At 37.8% G+C, this 23385-nt stretch overlaps 1 protein-coding gene across 4 annotated transcripts in view; it reads right to left on the bottom strand.

Moving 5' to 3' along the window:
- Positions 1-569: 569 nt before the first annotated feature.
- The window catches only part of plcb1 (phospholipase C beta 1), a 46614-nt gene continuing 23798 nt past the window's right edge, over positions 570-23385 (bottom strand). For 3 of the 4 annotated variants that reach the window (XM_066668055.1, XM_066668064.1, XM_066668073.1), the window contains exons 10-32: positions 21308-21454; positions 20324-20481; positions 19427-19509; positions 18934-19018; positions 18622-18808; positions 17614-17690; positions 17083-17179; positions 16888-16972; positions 16306-16430; positions 15342-15496; positions 14055-14219; positions 13875-13974; positions 13691-13795; positions 12816-12931; positions 12252-12387; positions 11997-12050; positions 10309-10528; positions 9998-10178; positions 9793-9869; positions 9606-9695; positions 6163-6220; positions 5973-6059; positions 570-2990 (exon numbers count right to left, since the gene is read on the bottom strand). In XM_066668055.1, coding sequence (XP_066524152.1) covers positions 2790-2990; positions 5973-6059; positions 6163-6220; positions 9606-9695; positions 9793-9869; positions 9998-10178; positions 10309-10528; positions 11997-12050; positions 12252-12387; positions 12816-12931; positions 13691-13795; positions 13875-13974; positions 14055-14219; positions 15342-15496; positions 16306-16430; positions 16888-16972; positions 17083-17179; positions 17614-17690; positions 18622-18808; positions 18934-19018; positions 19427-19509; positions 20324-20481; positions 21308-21454 — 2789 coding nt within the window. In that variant the 3' untranslated portion in view covers positions 570-2789. Of the gene's footprint in view, positions 2991-5972; positions 6060-6162; positions 6221-9605; positions 9696-9792; positions 9870-9997; positions 10179-10308; positions 10529-11996; positions 12051-12251; positions 12388-12815; positions 12932-13690; positions 13796-13874; positions 13975-14054; positions 14220-15341; positions 15497-16305; positions 16431-16887; positions 16973-17082; positions 17180-17613; positions 17691-18621; positions 18809-18933; positions 19019-19426; positions 19510-20323; positions 20482-21307; positions 21455-23385 lie in introns of those variants that run through there. The other variant, XR_010802208.1, reaches the window with a different exon arrangement.

The following is a 23385-nucleotide window of genomic DNA, read 5'->3' on the forward strand; positions in this document are numbered from 1 at the left end:
TGTTTTCTCCCCGTGTCAGCATGGGTTTCTTCCCACAGTCCAAAAACATGTTGGTAGGTGTCCCTAGGGGTGTGTGTGTGTGTGTGCGTGTGTGTGAGTTAATGTGTGAGTGTGTGTTGCCCAGTGAAGGACTGGTGCCCCCTGCAGGTTGTGTTTCTGCCTTGATCTTTTAATCAAATCAAGATGTTTTTAATGCCTACAATTAATCTACACTGGATAGCATAAGTTTTACTTTCAAATATATCACTAAAAAGATTAACACAATTGTTTTTTTATAAATGCAAGCATACAGATTCAACAGTTTAATTGTGCATATATTGAGTGTCAGTTTTCTAGACAACTGAATATATTTACTGAATGTTATATTTGTGATATATTAAGATAGGCCCAGTACTCTAACTGTAACCTATGCCCTCATGCCTTAGGCCTCTGAAGCACATTATGAATAAATCAATATTCAGGACCACTCAACAGACCGCAATAAAAAGGACTGACCTAGAACCTATACTGCTGGATAAAAACATTACATGTAAATACATTTAGATATAAAGCTTACAAAATTACACATTTCACAAAAATGATTTATTAAAACCCATTACACAGCACAAGCACAACTTTCAACATTCAACAATATTCATCTCTGAAAGATATGATGATATCAGTAACGCAACTAGTGGAAATGAAATAATTTACACTTGTTTGTTTCTGAGCAGTGTTTCTTTAGTCGATGGATTAGAAGCTTGTTTGAAAAACTGAAAATAAGGGTCACTCAATAGTATACATAATCGATAGTTTGACAAGAAAATCATTTAAAAGTAAATCTTTAGTAAAAATGTCTTAAAAGTGCGTGCACAGTTTATACAAAAAAGAGCTCTATACATCAACACTTTTTACATTCCACATCTAACACAGGAAACATTCAAAGGCACAGAACTTCACTTCAAAACGATGAAAAATAAGTTCAGTCAAAAAAGTATTTCAAGTAATCTTACATTTGCAAAAAGAGCTGGTTTAAAATAAAACAGCACAGGGTTGGTTTTGTTTTAAAAAATAATAATAATAGTAATAATACAGTATAATTTCATATGATGAGTCTTAAATGTGACCATACCAAAGCAGATTTCCATGTAAACTAAGTGTGAGAATAATTTTGATAAACTTTGATGTTACTACAGATGCAGCAACAATATCATTTTTTCATAACAATGTTCTGAACTGCACGTGTGTTTTGGCCCCAATGACAAGAAAAGAAAAATTTGCTTATCAGATACATTATCAGTAGATTTACGTTTTGAGGATTCATGTTGGACCTGCACATATTTGGCACTTTGTTTTAATGGTCCATGTCAATCAAATATAGCAATAAATACAAAACATGATTATAAAAAATTTCAAACATTTACATAATGTTGTAACATGTTGAATAGAGTAAACTCTTCATAAAACCTAAAAAAGCAGAACTAACCTAAATATAACAAAACTATCGGTAGCAAGTGGGAAAACCAGAACTAAACACCAAGAAACCACGAGTATGGAAGTATGGCATAGTCTGGAAAAGAATCAACACAACATTTCACTTGTCTTTTTCTACTATATTTTGATCATGCTAAATGTCTTTAACTGAACTGAAACATAATTAGAGTTTCACTCAAGTAGAAAGATTGCATAATAATGGCAATACCTCATGACATCCAAAGTGCATATCCATTTCCAACACTATTTCCAATATGGAAATATTTCCATATTTTTTCCTTCATATCTTTTAGTGACTATAATATTTTGCTATAACATTTATAGAATGGTATATAATTCTGTTCACTGAGTATGCTGTAATGATATTTTTAAAGCGTACTAACACAAACTGGGAGTTTTAAGAAATGGCCCCTTAATAAATAATTATATTAAGATACATATTAAGTTAAATCCTATCTGTCGATAAATACATATTTTTATGCAGCTTGATAAAATAAAGGGGAAAAAAAAAACAGTTAAGCAAGCCTTTACAGATCAATAACAATATTTGCATTACATCACAAACTACAATGTTGCATTTACAAATGTATAGTAGCACAAAATGATCAAATCACTCTAATCATGCATCCCTGAAAACGTTAACTGACACAGTCCAGTAGCGGACAGCATATTGGTACCACTTAGTTCAAATCTTATACACTTTAGTATCTAATCAATCAATAAAAACTAACAATATCAGCAGCAACATTAGCAAGGTAATGGATCTACATCAGCAAGCCACCTGTGCTTGCAGAACTAAAGCAAATCGTCCTAAATGCAGTGCAAATATACAGTGTGAATCTCTCACATACCTTAACTTTACACCTGTAAAAGAGAAATGACAGCTACAGTGATGCACCTCTGTGAGTGCCCTTCCAGCAAATAAAACATATTTCACATCTTCTCCACTTCACAACATGGGTGCTCATGCCCTGCACCTTCCTAAACAATAACTACTAGTTAGTTACTGGCCCTATATCTGTGATGAGACTCATTGTTATTATGAACACATCATATTAAATGTAACACACACAGAAATAAATAAATAAAATAGAATACCCTATAAAAGTGGTTTGAAATAAATACTGAATTATTACAGCTGTAAGTAGAGTGAACATTATTAATCTATACACTCCAAGGGCCTGAACTGCCACTTCTGGACTTTTCCAAACTACTGAAAATAAGTTAAACTGTAAAGATGTTTAATATATATAAAAATGATTCAAACAAACCCTAACTGAATTAGGAAGAGTGCCTGAAGCACAGCAGAATGCATGTTAGTCTTTCCTCTCCTCTTCCATATCGTCCTCAGACTGTGCTCCCTTATGGCTGAGTTTCTCCAGTGTGGAAGAGGAGGGGAGTGACTCCTGATCACTCCCTTCAGTCTTTCTCTTAGTGGTTTCCTGCACAAACTCCTGAATTTCTACTGGGAGCCGGCGAAACTTGTCCTGATACTCTTGATCCAGTTCATTTTGAAGCTGCAAAAATATTTCAGCAGATCATTCACAAACTGCGCATCCAGATTGTAGCATTTACACTTGACCAAACATTAAAGCAATTAAGCGTGGCTCAAATTTCTTCCCCCCTAGCCTTACATCCTTAATGACGAACACTGCAGTCTGTTAAAGGTCACAGTAGATGTGTCAAGCATTCATGTCAAAGCCTTCAGTTTACTTAGAATTATGTTTCAGATGAAAACCATTAGAAGGATGATAATGATGATTTCAGCCCAATAGCTACACCTTCCAATAATGTTGCACCCAAACAACAAAGGCTTTGTATCTTGCCAAAAACTGAGACACAAGTGCTGTTCATTGCAGTGCAAGAGTGATGCTCTAAAACAATTCACTGAACGCACGTTGTTGGCATAGAAGAATGAATAAACAGAGGCTAATGTTAAAAGTCTGTGTGCACTTTTTCCACATAATAATGAATGCAACATTATTGACAGATACAGATCAGTCACTCTGCTTTAAACATGCTCTGTTTAGAGCACTATCTAGCAGCATCATTCCACCGCATCCTCCTTCCACACACTGATTAGGTTTGGTCCAAAATCCGACCCACACCTGAGTCATTACTCAAGAGAATATAAAGTTTCCGTTGTTTGAAAGAACACTAAGTATATTTATTCACTGGCCATTTTCTCAGAAACAACTAAGGTCTAGGTGAAATTAGTGCTTTTACAGAAACTGACTGTAGCCAATCTGATGCAACCCAATTCATCAGCTTAAATCAACTCAGTCCATAAAGGGTAAAGGCCATGTAAAATCACCACTGACCACAGAATACATCATTCTCAGTAGTTTCAGATCTCTGGTATAAGATGTTAGGATCAGACACAGTATACAGTACAGGGGTTTTAGACATTGTGTACTGGCTACTAGAGTCAGTAATTGTTTACAACTCAAAGTGTTACACCTATATGCTAAGATAAAATGATTAGGGCTTAGCAATATGTTTGGTAATGTTTGTTAGTGCAGTAGACGTCTGTGTCACAGTTTGCTTTTCTGAGCATATTGTCAATATATTTAATACTTAAAAACACTGAACAACATGTCTAATTACAAAAAAGGATTAAATGTGTTTAACAGGATTTAGTGCAGTACCCTCATCATTTTATACAGTAATTAAATATTATGTGTTACATCTCATCAAACCTAAGTGTTGTTGTACAGGGTGGGCCATTTATTTGGATACACCTTAATAAAATGGGAATGGTTGGTGATATTAACTTCCTGTTTGTGGCACATTAGTATATGGGAGGGGGGGGGACTTTTCCAGATGGGTGTTGACCATGGCGGCCATTTTGAAGGCAGCCATTTTGGATCCAACTTTTGTTTTTTCAATGGGAAGAGGGTCATGTGAAACATCAAACTTATTGGGAATTTCACAAGAAAAACAAATGCTTGTTTTTAACGTAACTTTATTCTTTCATTAGTTATTTACAAGTTTCTGACCACTTATAAAATGTGTTGAAAGTGCTGCCCATTGTGTTGGACTGTCAATGCAACCCTCTTCTCCCACTCTTCACACACTGATAGCAACACCGCAGGAGAAATGCTAGCACAGGCTTTCAGTATCCGTAGTTTCAGGTGCTGCACATCTCGTATCTTCACAGCATAGACAATTTCCTTCAGATGACCCCAAAGATAAAAGTCTAAGGGGGTCAGGTCCGGAGGCCTTGGAGGCCATTCAACTGGCCCATGACGACCAATCCACTTTCCAGGAAACTGTTCATCTAGGAATGCTCGGACCTGACACCCATAATGTGGTGGTGCACCATCTTGTGAAATTCCCAATAAGTTTGATGTGTCACATGACCCTCTTCCCATTGAAAAAATCCAAAATTGGATCCAAAATGGCTGACTTCAAAATGGCACCATGGTCACCACCCATCTTGAAAAGTTTCCCCCCTCCCATATACTAATGTGCAACAAACAGGAAGTTAATATCACCAACCATTCCCATTTTATTAAGGTGTAGCCATATAAATGGCCCACCCTGTACATACATTTTGATGAATTCTTTAAAAAATATTTTTTATGTGTGTTTTTTTTTTTAATTCCAGCTCAATCTAGGACACAGATTTGGTTGAACATCAGTGAGAGGGAAAAATCTAGTCATTACTTTTATATTTAAAATTACTGTTATATTCATTTAGTGAAATAGAGCAGTTTTCCCCATTCGCAGTGTCAAGCTTTGTACTTGATTAGCTCAATATAAGAAAAGATGCACCATAAGGTGACCTGTGGCCTACAGGACTTTTGGGGAAGAGAGAGGATCTTACAAAGAAGGTAGTTTGTGAGCCTATAAAAATTTAAAACTGTAACATTTCCAAAGCAGAGTTGGCAGAGCGCTAAACTTTAGGACTAAGGCCAAGTTACTGAAAAGAGCATTACTTCAGAAAGCTGTAGAGAAGAGTGGTTCTTTAGTGGCCTGTCGAGTGAATGCTCCAGGGAAGTTTAAGTTTTAGATATTTACAAAGTAAAGCAAAAGCCCTTTGAATAAGCTGGAAACAGTGTCACTCATCAAACACAAGACATGACATCACTGAGGCGATGAGACCTTCTCATGATGGCTGTGAAATATGCATATATCCACAGTGTCCTGATGCAAGAAACGGTGAACATACTGTAACAGTACACAACAATAGTTTACTGTCACACAAACTGGTTGAGGGCGCCGCACAGGTGCCTTCAGAGTCCAACTGTCAGACACTGTCATCATATGAAAGACTAACTAAACGCCAGATGCAATGATGCTTATCAGATGAATTCTCCTCCTCCGATAATGATAATGACAGCAATAGTGATGTTTTTTTTTGTTTTATTTCATCCTCCAGCTTTTCAAGTCTCATTAAATCTCAAGTAATCCTTAAAGTATTACATTATTCAAAGATCCTGAGGTACAAATGAAGTTAAATACATTCATACAGAACCTAAGGTGATTGTACAAACCTTGGGTTTCTCTTCTACAATTTGTTGAAGGATGTTCTTGTGTGTCTCCACAAGTTTTTCATGTCTTTTAGTCTGGGCATCTTCTAGCTGTAGGATATAAACCATGACGAGGAATAAAGCTCAAGTTAATCAGGTTAAAACAGAGTTTTATGCACTTACAAGTACTGCGGTGATACAAAGTCTACCTTACCCTCTTGATATGCTGCACCACTTCATTAACATACGATCTATTGATCTCCAGCTTTTCCCTTTGGAACACAGACAGTTAATAAAATTCCATCTACATCTTAATTGAATTAAAAACACGGAGAAAATGCTTATACGGCAAACTAATTAATATTGATCGCATTACTCCATGACAAACTGGCCGGATAAAATGAGTATATTGCTGCGGTCCATGTAAAACCACATTACTCCTTAAATAGCTGCTTTACAGAAGGCAAAAACATCTGTAATTTCTGGGTGGCAGGTACATGTAAGACCAGTGGAAATAGGTGGAAACAGACTTGTAGCCAAGTCTGCTATATCCCTGCTATGAAGGAGTTATCAGAAACAGCTGAAAGGTCTAGTCAGTGGTTGTGGGTAAAGAGAATACACACTTCTTGGGTAAACGCACTGTAGAGTTGCTGTTGTGGTTGTTGGAGATGTACCACAACAAGCACTGAGCATGCATTAACGGTGCCAGTGTTGCTTGTTTCAGCTTTAGTCACCTTGGAGGCCAGTTATTGATGTAAAAGGTATGGTGATATTTCATTGAAATGTTGCTAGATGTAGCTGGTTGCTGATCGGCTCATAAGAGGCCACAGCAACTTTAGGGTTTAAACCCCAGATTTAAACACCAGAAATTTTGTGGCTGTAGGTAGGAAGAGTGTGTGTTGGGCACTAAGAGAAGTGCTAATGGATTGGTAAAAGACATTTTATTTTATCCTGTGTATGATAATAATTATTTATTTATTTATTTTAAAATAAATTTGTCCCCGCCTTTACTACAGCAAACATGTCTTAAAAAATACAGTCTAAAGGCAAACTGCATGCAGCCATGTATGGAAAAAAATCTGGTCAGATTATTACACACTAACAAATGGCTAAGAATAATAATAAAATAAAAAATTAGCACACAACAGTAATAGGTTCTTCTCTTTTCTGCACATGAACAGAACACATACCCTTCTCTAATGCCATATTTGTCACATCACTATAATTCTGACACTATTGTTTATAGATAAATAAATAAGCCAACATAAATTGTTTGTGGATAAATAAAATGTGAAAAAAATATACAAATAAATAGATAAATAAAAATGTCAAAGTATGCAAAAACAAACAGTTTTATGAGTCATTTAAATATGTTGTTTTCATTCTCAAAAAAAACCCTTCCCCAAAAATATTTCTCAAATTTTGAATATCCCTGTTAAAATATAAAGAGATTTAACTCCAAATAATATTAGAGCATTTCTACTGGTCCATTCTTTGTGAAAGTTTCTTCTGTTATGGGGGAGGAAATTCATAGTACAGAGTCACCAGTTTCAAAAAAATAATGGTCTTTTACTGCCATCTAGCGGATGCTTCATGTCCCACACACTCAAAGCTTTTATCTTCGTGTAAAATTATGATTGAAATATTTGTTTACCTACTCAGTGAGAGTGGGCAACATCTCTGCAAACATGCAAATGCAAAGAGACTTACGTAAATCAATCTGAGTCCGTTAATTAAATAAACTCTATCAAACAGGATCATCGTTTCTTCCAATGAAATAACATGTTCTCCATTACTACTGCCTAGATGATAAAGATGTTACTAATCAAGAGTAAACAGACTTCTGAGGTGTAGGAGCCATAGTTCTTTTATAGGAGCTGTGGAAATGTACCATTTAATGTATGTATTGAAGTTCTCAGCACTGATATTATGGATAGGTTATGATCATAACTCTTACTGAGTGACATTTATACTATTCACCTTAATGGCTTAATTTGATTGGAAATGTATTGCTTGCATGTGTTATTTGCTGGAAATTATTATTATATTATTAAGACATTTAAACAAATCACATTTAATAAACCTACTCATTAAAGATTTTCTTGTTTGATTTAGCTGTCTAACACAGATGTCTATTTTATTTAACTTTGCAATCTAGGCCACCTGTGCAAAGCTATTTTTTTCAGATGTAGTTTTACAGCTGGAGCATTAACAATGGCAATAAAGTAGACATCTTAAAGAATGATCCTAATGGATATTATTTATTCATGATGTTGAAACAGTATGAAATGAATATTTATGATTTGCAAGAAATCTGTAGAACAAAGAGAGAAGAAACTCACATCGTATTGCTGCGTAGCAAGCAAATGAAAAATCATGGAATGTTTACATGATGACAGACATGGACATGTTTAAATGTTTCTAGCAGAACAGTTTATCATACACAAAAGCTTTAACATGGCAGAAACAAAGTTTCACACTTTATTTAGTCTACGAAACAGGACTTCTGCTCTGCTCTCAGTTCACAAAAACCTTTAATGGAAGTTGTATGCATATAGACATAGTTAAATCCTTCTTTTCTCTTGTATTTAGAGCTTTTCAATTTAAGGTTCTGCAGAAATATTTATGAAAATGTCCAGGGTGTGTAACAGACATGTTTATATTAGGACACACACACACACACACACACACACACACACACACCACACACACACACACCACACACACCACACACACCACACACACACACACACACACACACACACACACACACACACACACACACACACACACACACACACACACACACGTTTTGAATTATGCAAGAACATATCATTTACCAGAAAATATTTATCATGACTCTGACTTCAGCATGTGTCTGTAGCAAATCATAATGTGTGAAATGAAGTAGTCACATTAGACCACTGTTATCCCACAATGCATACAGAGCTTCAATGTCTCTTTTGAAGAGAAAGTGATTGTCAGGAGATTGAAAGATTAAAAGGGTAAAGATTGAAGGAGGCACATAATATGAGGGGATGTTAAATACTGATAGATTTGGAATTTTAGGCATTGTGTAATTTCATGTTTTTTTTTTTTTTTTAAAAAACACTGAAAAATCCATCCATCCATCCATCCATTATCTGTAACCGCTTATCCAATTTAGGGTCGCGGGGGGTCCAGAGCCTACCTGGAATCATTGGGCGAAAGGCGGGAATACACCCTGGAGGGGACGCCAGTCCTTCACAGGGCAACACAGACACATACACACTCACTCACACACTCACACCTACGGACACTTTCAAATCGCCAATCCACCTGCAACGTGTGTTTTTGGCACTGAAAAATCAACAATAGCTATTTTACTGCAAATGAAATGAAAGAACAACATGTCCAACATTTGTACAAAATTCTATGGTATATTTTGTTTAGGAAAACCAGAAAAAAAGTGTTAAGAATCTAAGAAACATAAAAACTACAAATAAAAAAAAATTAAGATTTGTTTCAGCATAGTGTTAAACCAAAGATCCCTTATAAATACACAGCAACATTGGTCATAAATGCTATAAAATGGACAGTCTCCTTTATTCTTTATTACGTTTTCTCTCTGATGTTTGCACATTACTGTATGTGTAAAGAATTCATAGCTCTACTCACTCTTCCGTTAAATGTTTTTCTTTTGATTTGGCTTCATTGAGCTTCTCTTGTCTTTTCTTGTCCATCTTCTTTTTCAGATCTTTTTTCTCTCTGTGGACATAAAGACTGCGGTGAGGTGGATGTTAAAAATAAAAAAATTAAAAAATGAAATAAAAATAAAAATGATGTGTATTGATATTAGGCTTACTTTTCACACAAGTCTTTCAGTTTCTTCATTTGGTTGCTTTGACTTTCCTCAGCTACCAGTGTTAATTTCTCCATTAGCTGTGAGATCATTTAATCATATGAACATTTTTTTACTGAACAGAAAGAAATTAATTATATATAATTTACTCAAATCTATTTAATAGTGATGTGTGACTGAAAGATATTAGAGGGGCTTTTCGCTGCACCTGTTTGATGTGTTCTTTCTTCAGGTATTTCTCGCTGTAGTACTGTTCCTGTCTTAGGTTCAGTAGCTGCTGCTGCTGCTGCTCTTTGAGCTCTGCCAGTTTCTGACCGCACTCCTGGTCCAAGGTCGCCAGCTCCTGCTCAAAGAACGAGGCTCCATGCTCCGGGCTGGAGGAAAGACACCTGAGGAGCATATCTCAGTCAGACTTTCATATAGCTTTAAGTTATTGGGCAGTAGTTTAAGAGCACCGAGCAGAGAGCACTTTTGAACAAGAGTGAATCAAGGGTGTTATAGAATAGAAGCAGAACCTACCTCTTCTTACCGTCTCTTTTTGCAGATTTCTGTAACACGGCTCGCCTTCGCAGATAGTCGTGCTGGAACTCATTATATTTGGCCGTGTGCTCCTTGATCATTTCTGTTGTTTTCTTGTGATGTTTTTTCATCAAGTCCTTCATTTCTTTATAGTGTCTCCTTTGCTCTCTGACAAACACCTTCTGCTGCTTCAACTCCTCTAATGTATGAGCCTCCATCTCTGAAATGGTGCAAAGTTCATAAGACTTTGATTCAGAAAGTCAAAGCATATAGTCAAAGCAAAAATCAATCTAGTTCGAATAATTTAATCACAGAAAACCTTCCAGTTCAGTAATCATATTAAATTACATTACAAAGAGACCACCAAAAATATTCATTCATTCATTATCTGTAACCCTTTGTTATCTGTAATCCAGTTCAGGGTCGCTGTGGGTCCAGAGCCTAACAGGAATCATTGGGCACAAGGCAGGAACACAACCTGGAGGGGACGTCAGTCCTTCACAGAGCAATACACACACTCACACATTCACTCACACCTATGGACACTTCTGAGTCACCAATCCACCTACCAACGTGTGTTTTTGGACTGTGAGAGGAAACCGGAGCGGGACTCGAACCCACAATCTCCAGGTCCCTTTATAAATCTTATTACATTTAGAAAATTTTAAAGGATAAAAGTTTTCCTTTACTGGAAAAAAAAAAACTTTAGAGATACAAGGTTTTGTATTAAATGTGATATTATACTAGTTGTTTTGCCATCATGATGCCTTTTTCATAATAAGATTTTTGTAAGAATATTATAATATAGACCTAGTTAAAAGTTCATTTTTGTAGTGATATTGCCTTAAGAGAAAGTATATTCAACTTAAGTTTAAATGAATAAAACATTTACGATTTAAATTTCAATTTTATACTTTAGTTGTGTTGTTTGTTTATAGGTTTATATCAGGGGTGCAACAGGTAGTGTCACTGTCATACAGCTCCAGGGTCATGGGATTGTGGGTTCGAGCCCCTCTGTGAGGAGTTTGGTGTGTTCTCCCCATGTCTGTATGGGTTTCCTCAAGGTGCTCCGGTTTCTTCCCACAATCCATGGTGGATTGGCTACTGCCCTCTGACGACCTCTCCTGTGTGTGTTCCTGCCTTGTGCTCAGTGACTCTGGGTAGGCTCCACCGTGACCCTGAACTGGATAAGCAGTTACAGACAATGAATGAAGGAATGATTATATGATGGTTTACTAAAGTTTGTCAGATTTAATCTGTTAAATGTTCTACACTTTTTGCCAGTTTCAGTTGATTGATTGATATACTATATATAATTCACAGAACTAGAAGTGAACTGGATTTTTTGACGAACAAGGGCATGCAAAACCAGAACCAAAAGTGTGCTAGATATTCATACAACAGAATTACAGCAAACATTGTATTTTATTATAAATGAATATTATAAATATTAAGTAATTTAAAATAATAATAAATTCCAACTTGAAGTGCTGTTATATTGTTTATAGCACCAATAAAACACAACCGTAAATAACAGACAATACTAAAGGTGCATTTACAACCAACATTTTCTATAAATTTATCATGGCTCTTATTCTGCACATACTTTTATTCTACAGCTCCTTAGATAGTAACCTAATTAGCATCCCTAATATCCAATGCAGTTTCTAGTACAAGCGGTCACTGACCAGTAAGGACACTCTGAATGAGATCTTCAGTCTTTGCCGCAGGTTTAGCTGATCCTGAAATACACACACAGACAGACACACACACAGAGACCTCTAGAGACAAGCTTTGTGCATTTCCTATGTAACCATTTTTTTGCTGCCCTACTTGCAATATCTGAAACGGTTCGTACTGGCCTATGGGAAAATTTAAAAACCTGAACGTGCTGATACACATTGCTAAATGGAGTGATACTGAATTGTCAAATGAAGTGTTACCTGTAGGCTGTGGCTGTGGAGAGAGCTGAGAGGATTGTTTAGGTGTAGCACTCGGAGCATGGCTCAGGCCGTTCTCAACAGGCGCAGGTTTGGGTTCATTCCTCACCTCAGACGCTTGCTCAACTCCAGGCTCAGACTGTAAATAAAGACAATTGGTGAAATCAACATTTTATGACGACTGTATATAAAAGCTCTTTGTGTTATGATGTGCTTTTATCGTGAAATGATTTGCATCAGTTTAGATTCACATGGGAGAGAAATGTGCGAGGCAGCTCAGGTGTGTTTATGTAGTTGCTTCGGTGAACCCTGGTGTCTCTTTGAAAGGGAATATACAGTCAGTAACTCCTATGGGAAAAGCTTTTATTGTGAGGACACAGCTGTAACTCAATGGACTTATGACTGCAAGAGTGGGGGAAGGCAAAAAGGGAGGCAAAAAGGCAGTAGAATGCAAAAATATAAAGTACGCAGTCACTGAGCAGTGTATGACACCATTTTTAAGGTAAACCTGAAGAGAAACAGGCAATTCTGCTTGTGGTAATATGTTTAGTAAACAGCACGCCCTACCTCTTTGGCATCTTTCTCCTCCTCTCCTTCCTCTAATGTCAGAGCAGCCAGCTGCTTGGATCTCTGCTCCATTAAGTTGACATATCTAATGGGGTTAGACAGGGCCTCTATGACATCTGTTCAAATGAGAACCACAGTCAGTCACCACAAACATGGCAGATTTTGTACAATCAGAGCATTCTCTTTTTTGACGTAGAATGACACTTTCTCATTTCCCACATCCCAAACCTTTCCCAGCTGTCTCTTAAAATTGTGACAAGAATGTTTCCTGTTGCTGACGTCAAGGAGTCCACTCTTAATGGAAAACGAATGCTAGTCAAAAAGAACGTGTGAAATAGCGCTGAAAAGGTCAGAACTGTTTCCCCTGTAAACCCATGTGGCGCAACACATTTTAAGCAAAATCACACATGCTGAGCTGTACTGGGCTAAGGAAGCATGAGTGGGTCCCACTAGCCCCTGCCTCACACCTTCAGGCTGTAAATGGAGTTTTTCCTGCTAAAACCGCTAGCACTCTGATCACAACAATAATTACAGTTACACAAGAGTCTTTCTTAAGGAGGGTTTAAACTGTTAAATAACTGCAGGAATAATGTGCTGGCAAACTGAAAGAATAAATTGTAAATAAATAATTAAATAAACTGCAAATTCTAGTTTGAAATGTTGCCATTTTGTGGGTTTATTGAAAATTATGGTTTTTTAGAGAACAATTTCCAAACAGATTGCAGTTTGGTAAAGATTTTGACTGAAATTTTACTTGCAGCATATTGTGCAGTGTGATACACAAAAACTGCCATCCCACATTAGTCGCAGTGTATAACATGTTTAAAGAGGCAAGCTATGTGTTACATGCTAATTTTGCCACTGATGTACGTTACCTGCAAATGTATCAGGCACATAATCTTTGACTTCAATATAAACAAACAGAGCAGGAAGAGTGAGAGACTGGTTTTTCTCATTTCTCACTCCAATATACCGATAACCTGCAACCAAAATAAAAGCACATATAAGCACTGTCACAGTACAGTCGTGCAACAGCTAATTTAACAGCATCTACAGTACCAGGTCTGATAGCTGACACTGGAATTAACCGGTGACCAATGAATTTTCCTCCCTCTTCAAATACAGCTATTCTCAGTGAAGCAAGAGTGGGTAGGACCACCTGTCAAAGAAAATAAAACAATGTATTTTATGCATTTGCATCTAACTTCTAACCTCCCAGTCAGACCGACTGATCACTACCTTTTTAAACACTATTGGCTCCTCGTCCCACACAGGGTTGATGGCATTGTTCTGGGACGTCTTTGTTCTGAATGCTTTCCGCCTTGTGTCGACTGGGAGTCCAAACATGTCCATTTCCACATACACACCCACTTTCTTGTCAGTGAGGAACTGTCCTGATATTATCTGATTGAGGAGAAAATGGAAAATGTTAATACCTCTGTAAACTACTATAAACTAACTACTACACCAGCCAAAACTGAAGGTGGTGATTATAATCTGGAAAATTCATTTATTTCAGATTAAGAATTTGTTTATATTTTTCTACTCTTTATGATCCATGATCAAACACTTAATGTGGAGGTGTGGGCTGTGATGATTTAGATTCTTCTTATTACTGCATATTTCTTCACAGTTACTGCACTATGACAGCTACACATCCTTTCAGACCAAACAGGTTGTTTTTTGTTTTTTAAACTCACAGCAGAAGCATGGACTGAAACACCATTGAATAAAGCATGATTTAATACTGTCTCTCAGCATTAAGGATACTGTTATTTCCATGATGGAATTATTACATATAAATATAATTCATTATATTTTAATATATTTTTCAGCTTGGATTTTGCCTTATTTTCCCTTGGCTTTCTTTTTTGCAAGTGAATTATACTGCATCGATCATCATCCCAGAAATATGTCCTGAATTAGACAATAAATTGCATAATAAATAGATAATACATTTAAAATACATGAGATGCCTGAAATTTGACTCTAGGTGAAATATAATTACGGAATATGATGTGTATATGTGTCTACACACACATTTTTTTTTCCAGTTTAGAATAGAATTTCTGAAATGAATCATTTTTAGCAGCCAAGCACTCAGCATGTAGAGAACGTCTTCAAGCCTGTTGGAAAAAGCATCCCAGGTGGCTCCTCATGTAGCTGCTTGAGAGAATGCCAAGAGTGTGCAAAGCTGCATCTAGGCATAGAGGGGATACTTTGAAGAATTTAAAAAGAGTCAGCCCTCTTGTGGAATTGGAAGATTCCACTTTATGCAACTGACACATAAAACTAAGCAAAACATTGAAGTCAGGTCCCTTGATATCAGTGTCACAGACACAGTGGATTATCTTTTTTTTTTATGTGTAACCAAAACACTAAAAAAAATCAATTGATATTCTCTGCAATTTTATCTCTTCATTGAAAAGTAAAATAAAAACTCTGGCTCAAACACCGAAGTGTGGTCAGCCAAAAGGGCAGGTATCAGGGTTTGTGGACCTGGTCCAGATAACACTGAGTTCTAACCTTTATTGATAAGGTGTTGGCTACAATCCCATCCACAGTGCTCTCTGTGAAAGGGTCAAAGTGCTTGTCTGGCCGTCTCATGAATTCTGGCTTGAGTCTGTAGCCACTTTTGCCGTTGTACTCATACATGCCCAAGTTCAGCTGCATGGAGAGATCTGTGATAAAACAGAAAGGAAGCAAAGAGAACAAAGAGAGTTTTTTCCCTTTTTCTTTCCCAAATAACAAGCACTACTGTATCTTAAGAATGATGACATTTTAGGAGACGGTAAAATGTCTGTAAAGGTACATTAACGATCATTGATCTACACACCAAAAAAATTAAATGCAAGTTTTAATAACAGCTGGCATTGAAAAAAAAAAATACAAATGCAGATGCAAGGTTTGGCATTTGTTTAATAAAAAAGAAAACCCAGAGCCCAAATTTCCTCTTTGGTTGTGGATAATACAATCATTCATTCATTCTTTCATTGTCTGTAAGCGCTTATCCAGTTCAGGGTGGCGGTGGGTCCAGAGCCTACCTGGAATCATTGGGCGCAAGGCAGGAATACACCCTGGAGGGGTACCAGTCCTTCACAGGACAACACAGACACTCACATTCACTCACACCTATGGACACTTTGGAGTCGCCAATCAACCTACCAACGTGTGTTTTTGGACTGTGGGAGGAAACCGGAGCACCCGGAGGAAACCCACGCAGACACAGGGAGAACACACCACACTCCTCACAGACAGTCACACAGAGCGGGAATTGAACCCACAACCTCCAGGTCCCTGGAGCTGTGTGACTGCGACACTACCTGCTGCACCACTGTGCCGCCCATAATACAAACAGTATAATCTAATTTTATTGGTCTTATTTGTAGGGATAGCTAATGATATATACATGCATGTTATACACTCACTCACTGCTCCACAGTGCATCTCTTAAATAAAATACTGTCCTTGCTCAGAATAAATTTCTTACCTATCGTCTGAAAGTTTAGCGCCACCAGCTGGCAGCCTGCGTTCCAGAACACTTGAGGCATGTAGTTTGAGGAGTCAACTCGAGTTCCTTTTGGGTAAATCCTGCTGAGCTGAAGCTTATTGTATCTTAGATCATTAGGGTTAAGAGAACATGCTCAAAAACTATTACAGGAATCTTGTTATTTTCTGACAGAAATTATAAAATCTAATAAAAGTGATAGATACAGAATAACTGGGTTTAATACCCAGTGGAAGCAACATTATAAGACGCTTTTGTAAGTGTGCTTTCTAATTACTCTCACCTGACATCTGTAATTCACTGACTTAAATAGGATGAACGTTTTTTTCCTCCTTTGGCTGCTATGCCTTTTATTCACACTATGATCTGCAAATGAACTCAACAGATCTGACTATTTGGGTCACAAGTGGGACATAAAAAATGGATGTACTTGTCCTCATTTCTCCTCATGTGCCTAATCAGACACCCATATGGGTTACTGCAGGAATGCTCTTATTAAAACATAGCACATTATTAAATGAAACAAAAGTCAGTGCTTTCATTTTTTTTTGTGAAAAAGGATGCTCCACAAACTCCACAGGAGTCTTTGTGAGATGCTCTAGAGCTTTGGTCTCCACAAACGATGACATTTGATAACTGCGGTTGACTTCTGAAAACAAAAACACGAAACAGGTGTTAACAAGTGGGTGTCTCAGCAGGAGTTAGGAGTTTGTCATGCAAAATAAATGGTCAGAGCAACATATTGATACTCTGACTCACTTTTTGAGGTCTCAAAGGAGTGGAACTTAGTAGGTTGAATGTAGTTAACTAAAGTGGACATCTCTTCAGTAGCAAAGGCCTCGGAACCTGCTGTCCCCTGTAGAGAGAAGACACACATACGAAAAGGCTAACTTTCACTGAAGTTAATTCAGTCTAAAATATTTTTAACAAATCGCACGTAACATATACAGGCTGTTCTTCAATTACTTGGTTCAACTGCTCTTTGCCGATAAGACAGCAGTGAGGTCTCTCCTAAAGTTTCTTTGAGAGTAGACCAGTTTCTCCAGAGTACCAGTTGAGTTGTCTATTTTTGGGCCTTTCGCTTCAGCTCGCCAATAGGTTTTCTCTGAGGCTTATTAATCCCTGAACAATTTTTGTTTTGGAGCAGCCTGATTTCCTGGTCCATGATGTCATCTCAACAAGGTTTTGGCCACTGGAAGCCAGTAATTATGTAACTGATTGGATAAACTCGGCCATGTGTTTTGAGCCTATAAATCTCAAATGTCAATATTGACAAATTAGCCCACTTACTTCATCCATGGACTTCTTACAGTCATCATCATCATCATCTTCTTCTTCATCTTCCTCTGCCTCCACCTCCGCTGAAGCTATTTAAAGATAGCGAAGAAAGGCAATAAAAGGAAAAAACCTGCTGCTGACATAAGGCTGAGTTGTCAATTTCATATCTGCAGTTCTGTCCATAGAAATCACTCAATACAAGACAAGCAGGACTGTAGAAATTTATCAGACAAAAAGTGGACATGTACAGCTCACACACAGGCTAGGAGACAGAGGTGGTAAAGTCTAGTTTTCTTCCTGATGATTAATGCATCACCTACTCACAAAACTTTGTGTAGAGGAGACTTTTTTGGACAACGTAGCAGTAAAGAGACTGAAAAGAGAGAAATCACACTGAGCAAATGTTAACAGGTCACTGTAGCCACAGCCTGAATACAGAAATGTAAGTGCTGGAATGTTTGTTGCAAGTGGGGATTGCTGATCACCATGGGGGGTCTGCACTAAAATCCCACTTTTGTTGGAAAGCTGCAATGTGCTATTCTTGTAGTCAGTCGTGGTTTTGTGTACTAGGTTCTCTGCAACTTCAGTCTCCAGTGATCGAAGTTAAGTGCTTGAGGGTGTTTTGTCCTGTGGAGGAGCCTGCTGTGCAGCAGCTGTTTTCTTCCTTGAGAAGTGCCTGGGGTTAACCAGAGGCCTAACTTCTTAAAAACAGGTCACAGTGCCAGCCTCAGCTATCCACATTTGAGATAATGAGGATTGTATCCTCCAAAATGCAGGACAAAAATCACATCTACCAATCTTTAAAGCTAGATTCATAGCATTACCTTATCGTTAGCATGCTCTATTGTAAACATACCACCAGATGGCACTGTTACGACAAGGAACGAGGGCAAACACCCGAAGAAGGTGGTGGTATAAAAGACAGCACTTGACACAGTCTTCAGCACTTATTTCTTCTTACCTACCCATTAATGCTTGTGAAAAGGAGCTAAGCCTTTAAAAGCAAGATGTAACAGGTACCTGCAGGGCCAGCGCTGGGAGAGGAGGGCTCAAACACACTGGAGGAGTCGCTGTTAGTGTTTGAGGCTTGCTCTGACAGCTTCTTTTTGGTGCTCCCATCAGCTGGTTTGGGGTGCGATTTTTTATTCTTGATAAGGATCTTTCCCATGAGCTCGTGTGGACTGGGCAGAGGAACCCCTGACTCAAGCTAAAAATAAACAGCAAAATAAAGGCTCCCTTGCACACTGCTCTTTTTGGCTTCTTGTACATTTCATTCACTTTTGTGATAGATTAAAATCATTTCTAATATTCTGATTTTTCAGATATACATACCGGATATTTCTCAAGCGGCTCAGTTAAAAGGGCATCTCCAAAGATTAATCGGCAATATTCCGCCATCTTGGCCTGTTGCTTTGGGCTGTGATTAATTACAAAAATAATTACATTTTCGATTAAAAAAATGACTCTAAAATGCTAACAGTTAACAAAATATCTTATTCACAGGCAAGCATGCATTTATCAGTCTGGCAAAAACTGACCTTTTCCTGAAAACATGTTAAGCAATCCTTCCATATAATGAGTTGTCAATTTAATACGCTGCATTTTCTTACATGCAGTGAAAAAACAGAGACGTCTCAAGCGGCAACTGTGTATGACATCTCAAGAGAGATGACTGAAAACAAATTATGCATTACAGCGTCTGCTATAATCACTCTACTCCTTGTTGCCATAGCTGCAATCAGCTCTTAGTGCGGAGAACATTGGCACTCCAAGGCGAAAGGTAAAAGAGGCTGCTGGAGGCGGGCAGTGTGGTGCTTTCACTCACGAGTCCACATGGTTCTCAAAGGACAGGATGACAGGAAAAGGAGAGGTTTTAAATGCACATTCAGCGATAGCCTCAATTACTTCCTGAAAGAGAACAGATTGGATATGAATTGGTTTAGGGCAGAAGGTAGAGTCATTGTTTTAATATATTTAAATTTTTCTCCATTGGACATGCAGCTTTATTTCCAGTGTCCTCCAACATTGTAGTGTTCATTATGAGTGTTGTAAGTGAAATTAAACTAATATGGTTGTAACAATTAATCTAAAACCCCTCATATCAAAATAAAACCAACATAGGCCCTTTAGTTAAACTCTAACTGAAACTCCACGGGGAGGTTTCCTGGACAGGGTGTAAGCCTAGTCCTGGACTACACAGCATTTTGAATTGTGATTTTCCATTTATAGGACGATATAGTTCAGTACAAGGCTTAATCCCTGTGTGGGAAACCACCTCTAAGTCTTCGCTTCCTCACACTGATAACAACATTGGAATGCTGGAAATCTGGATACATCAGAACTTTTAAATTACATTTATTTTCCCCAGTCTCTACAGAATAATATAAATATGGCAGTTTTACACTAATAAAAATGCATTTTTTTGTATATTTGCTAAGCTTTATATTTTGTTTTATTGTTTCCAATATATTAAATGCAAATATATAAATGTTTTCCAACTACACTTATACAGAAGTGTATTCTCTGTAATGTTGGTACCAATTTTCCCTAAGCTAATCAACTATATATCAAAATATATAGCTTGAATGTACAGAACTTGACAAATGAGTTTCACAGTAGTTAATGTAAATGTGGTACACATTGCTTTACGTCAATAACAAATATGTTCATAAGTACAGACTTGTCTGTTTACTACATACACAGTGCAAACAGCCTGGCTTACCTTAAAGATAATTTCAGATGTCATAGTGAAGCCATGGGTGATGACTGGCTCCTCCTCAGCCGTGCGGCCCTTCCAGCAGTCCAGTTCCACACATCGGCAGCCAGACAACAGTACCTGCCTATACATCTCCACTGAGGAGTTCCCTGCCAACTGCCCAGCTGAAGACAACACACAAAAATACACACATCATTCAGATTCGTTTTGTGAGGACCAAGGGAATAACAGTAGTGGTTCGCTGCTCTGTTCTTTGAGTGAAGGAATACTTAACTCAATCAAACCCAACAACTTGCAACAATATATCCCTTTTGCTCATTAAAATCTGCTATGTTTCTCACAAAAAGATGCATGTACATGTAAGGCAGTACACTGTTAAGTGGACTAGGATGTGAAAATGGACAGTTCGGCATTCTAACACCTTTACAAATGCACAGATTTTCAGGTTGGTATGATAATCTTTTGTATGTACCGAAATAAATTAAACATCATATCAAAATACAGAAGGCTGGGAGTCCAAGAGAGCAAAACTGTCCACAATCCCTCAAGGGGAGTAGGATGTCTCCCTTCTCCCCATCACACAAGCACAGTGCTGACCTGTGAGGATGTCCTATAACTGATGTGACTGATCTGGGCATTTTGCATTCTCCTCCAGCTCACTGAGCAGACTAATGGTGTTGCATCAGTAGCAGTTTAAAAAGAGGCAGTGGCTTACATGACTTTGAGGAAGTCCAGGTTGCTGTCAGTGTGTGTGTTTGTGTGTGTGTTTGTTAGAGGATAATACCAAATCACAAGTTATTCCAGGATAAAGGATAAGAACCATTAAACAATTGCCCAGGGCTTTCATATCTAACCTACGTCCAAGGATTTTCAGAAGTTAGGTGTTCAGGGGAGGTGCCATTGTGCACAGTGTATCTAGTACCCACAGGCTTTACAGACTAGCAGCTCAGTATAGAATCTGAGAGTGTTTTGATTTATGTATGGACATACCTGTGAGATAGGTGTTGTGAGAAGAGTTGATGAAGTAATGGGAAAGAGGGAAGGTCATATCTTCACTCTGGTCCAGTTTCTCAGGTGGGATCACACCATTCTCATCACTAATCAGATACCTGGAAAACCCTTCCACTGAGATCTGCCCTGTAACACAGCACAACCAGATAAAAGTTTAATAACACCCTAATGCATAAAGTCTTTGGAAAATAATATATAACAAGATTTTCTGAAACGTCACCTGGCATGTTGCCAGGAAATCAGCATATGTAGAACTTTTTGAAGGCTTTTGGAAAAGTGTCCCAAGTGTTTGTTTATGCAGCTGCTTGAAAGAATAGCAAGTCTATAGCAAGTGCAAATCTGCATCAGGCAAAGCAGACTATTTTTCTGTTTAACATTATTAGGTCACTATATATTTCCATAATTGACACTGAAGTGTTTAAAAAAATATATATATTTTATTTTAAGTAGGTGTGTGCCCAAACAATATCCGGAAGGTTTACATTTATTAATTTCCACCTGAAAGCACTATTCATTATCAGCTTGAATTATTTTCACAGTAAAGACACAGCTTAAAATGTGCATAACACACTGTGCCACTAAAGCAACCAAGAGTCTTGCAAAGAGGAGAAAATGAGCTGTTTTTGCACCTAAAGTAACAATCTGCCTCATCAAGGAAATTAGCACTGGAATTGCAAACAGACATCAAATTAAACATGAGCTGTAATATCCGCATTCCCTACAAGCTCACTGGCTGTTTAGGGAACACACTCATAGATGGGTGTCCCTCGTGACAAATTCTCACCAGTAGTTTACATTAATTAAAGCCATTCTTCTCAGAGCTCCAAAGGTAATTAACCGTGGCCCTTTTTGAAAGCAGGGAAGCACTGCATAGCGACACTACATGAAGTGTTTCTGAGTAATCTCCATGGGACTGCCACTGTCACCATGAGGCAAATAGGGTTTGGGTTACATAAGGCAAGAACAAACCACCTTTCTCTCCCTGGAAAAGGGAGTCGAACAGATTTTCAAAGACTACAATTACTGTGCCCTGGTGAAAGTTAGTAATTGTTGTGTCAACATGGAGGATAAAAGTAACATGCAAGAGAACCAGGGGTACAAGTCCTGATAATATCTTTGGCTGTGGATAGTCACATTCAATTAAGTCAACAAAGATCACTGTCAGATTTGAATACAAGTGGCAAAGACTCTACTGACAGTTGCACTTATCAAACCTCTTCAAATACTAGGGGAAGGGAGCCTGCAGCCTGTCTACATAAGCCAACCCAGGGGCTAACTCAAAAATGTCTACAGTAAATTCACCAAGTAAATCCCAGAGTCTCTTGCGTGGACTACGTATATGCCCCCTAACCATTGCTCCCTGCCTGTCTCAAGGAGTGGACTGGGAGAATAGATAGGTTATGATCTGCATGACAGCAAGGTGACATGCCAGCACTACAGGCTAAGCTCAATGATCACCCTTACCTTTCCCCGACTCTAGTCTCTGCAGGATAAATATTTCTAATCAATCAGTTGTCAAAAACTGATTTTCTCATAGTCGTCCAGTGACCCCATGTCCCAGGATTTATATAAATAAACTGCCTCAGCTGCAGTGTTGGAAATCATGGACTGCATCTCAGGACTTACTGTTGCTATGGTAATGAAGCTAAGAGAATGGGGGAGAAATGTATGAAAATATTATTTTCTGCATTCAAACAGGGGGAAAAACAACAACAGACTATTATAATATCTGAAGTTTAAAGCTACAAGAATCATGGAATAAGGCTCCAGGGAGAGGTATGTTTCACTGCAGATTCAAACACTCATTCACGTTGAGTAAATGCAATATTTCGAGATGGATTCAGCATTAGAAAACATAAATACAGCATTGCAAAACGAGGGGAAAATGGATTACCCAGTAACTGAAATTCTGAACGCTATAGGTACAGGATATGTTATGAATGTGCATCTTTACCTTCCTACCATTAAACAGTTTATAATAACAGTCAGAATTATTGTAGGATTATGGCTAAATCCAGATTTCGCCATCAGTTCACCCATTATCTGGTATAAAGATC

This window comes from Hoplias malabaricus, chromosome 1, assembly GCF_029633855.1.
Source record: "Hoplias malabaricus isolate fHopMal1 chromosome 1, fHopMal1.hap1, whole genome shotgun sequence".
Lineage (NCBI taxonomy): Eukaryota > Metazoa > Chordata > Actinopteri > Characiformes > Erythrinidae > Hoplias > Hoplias malabaricus.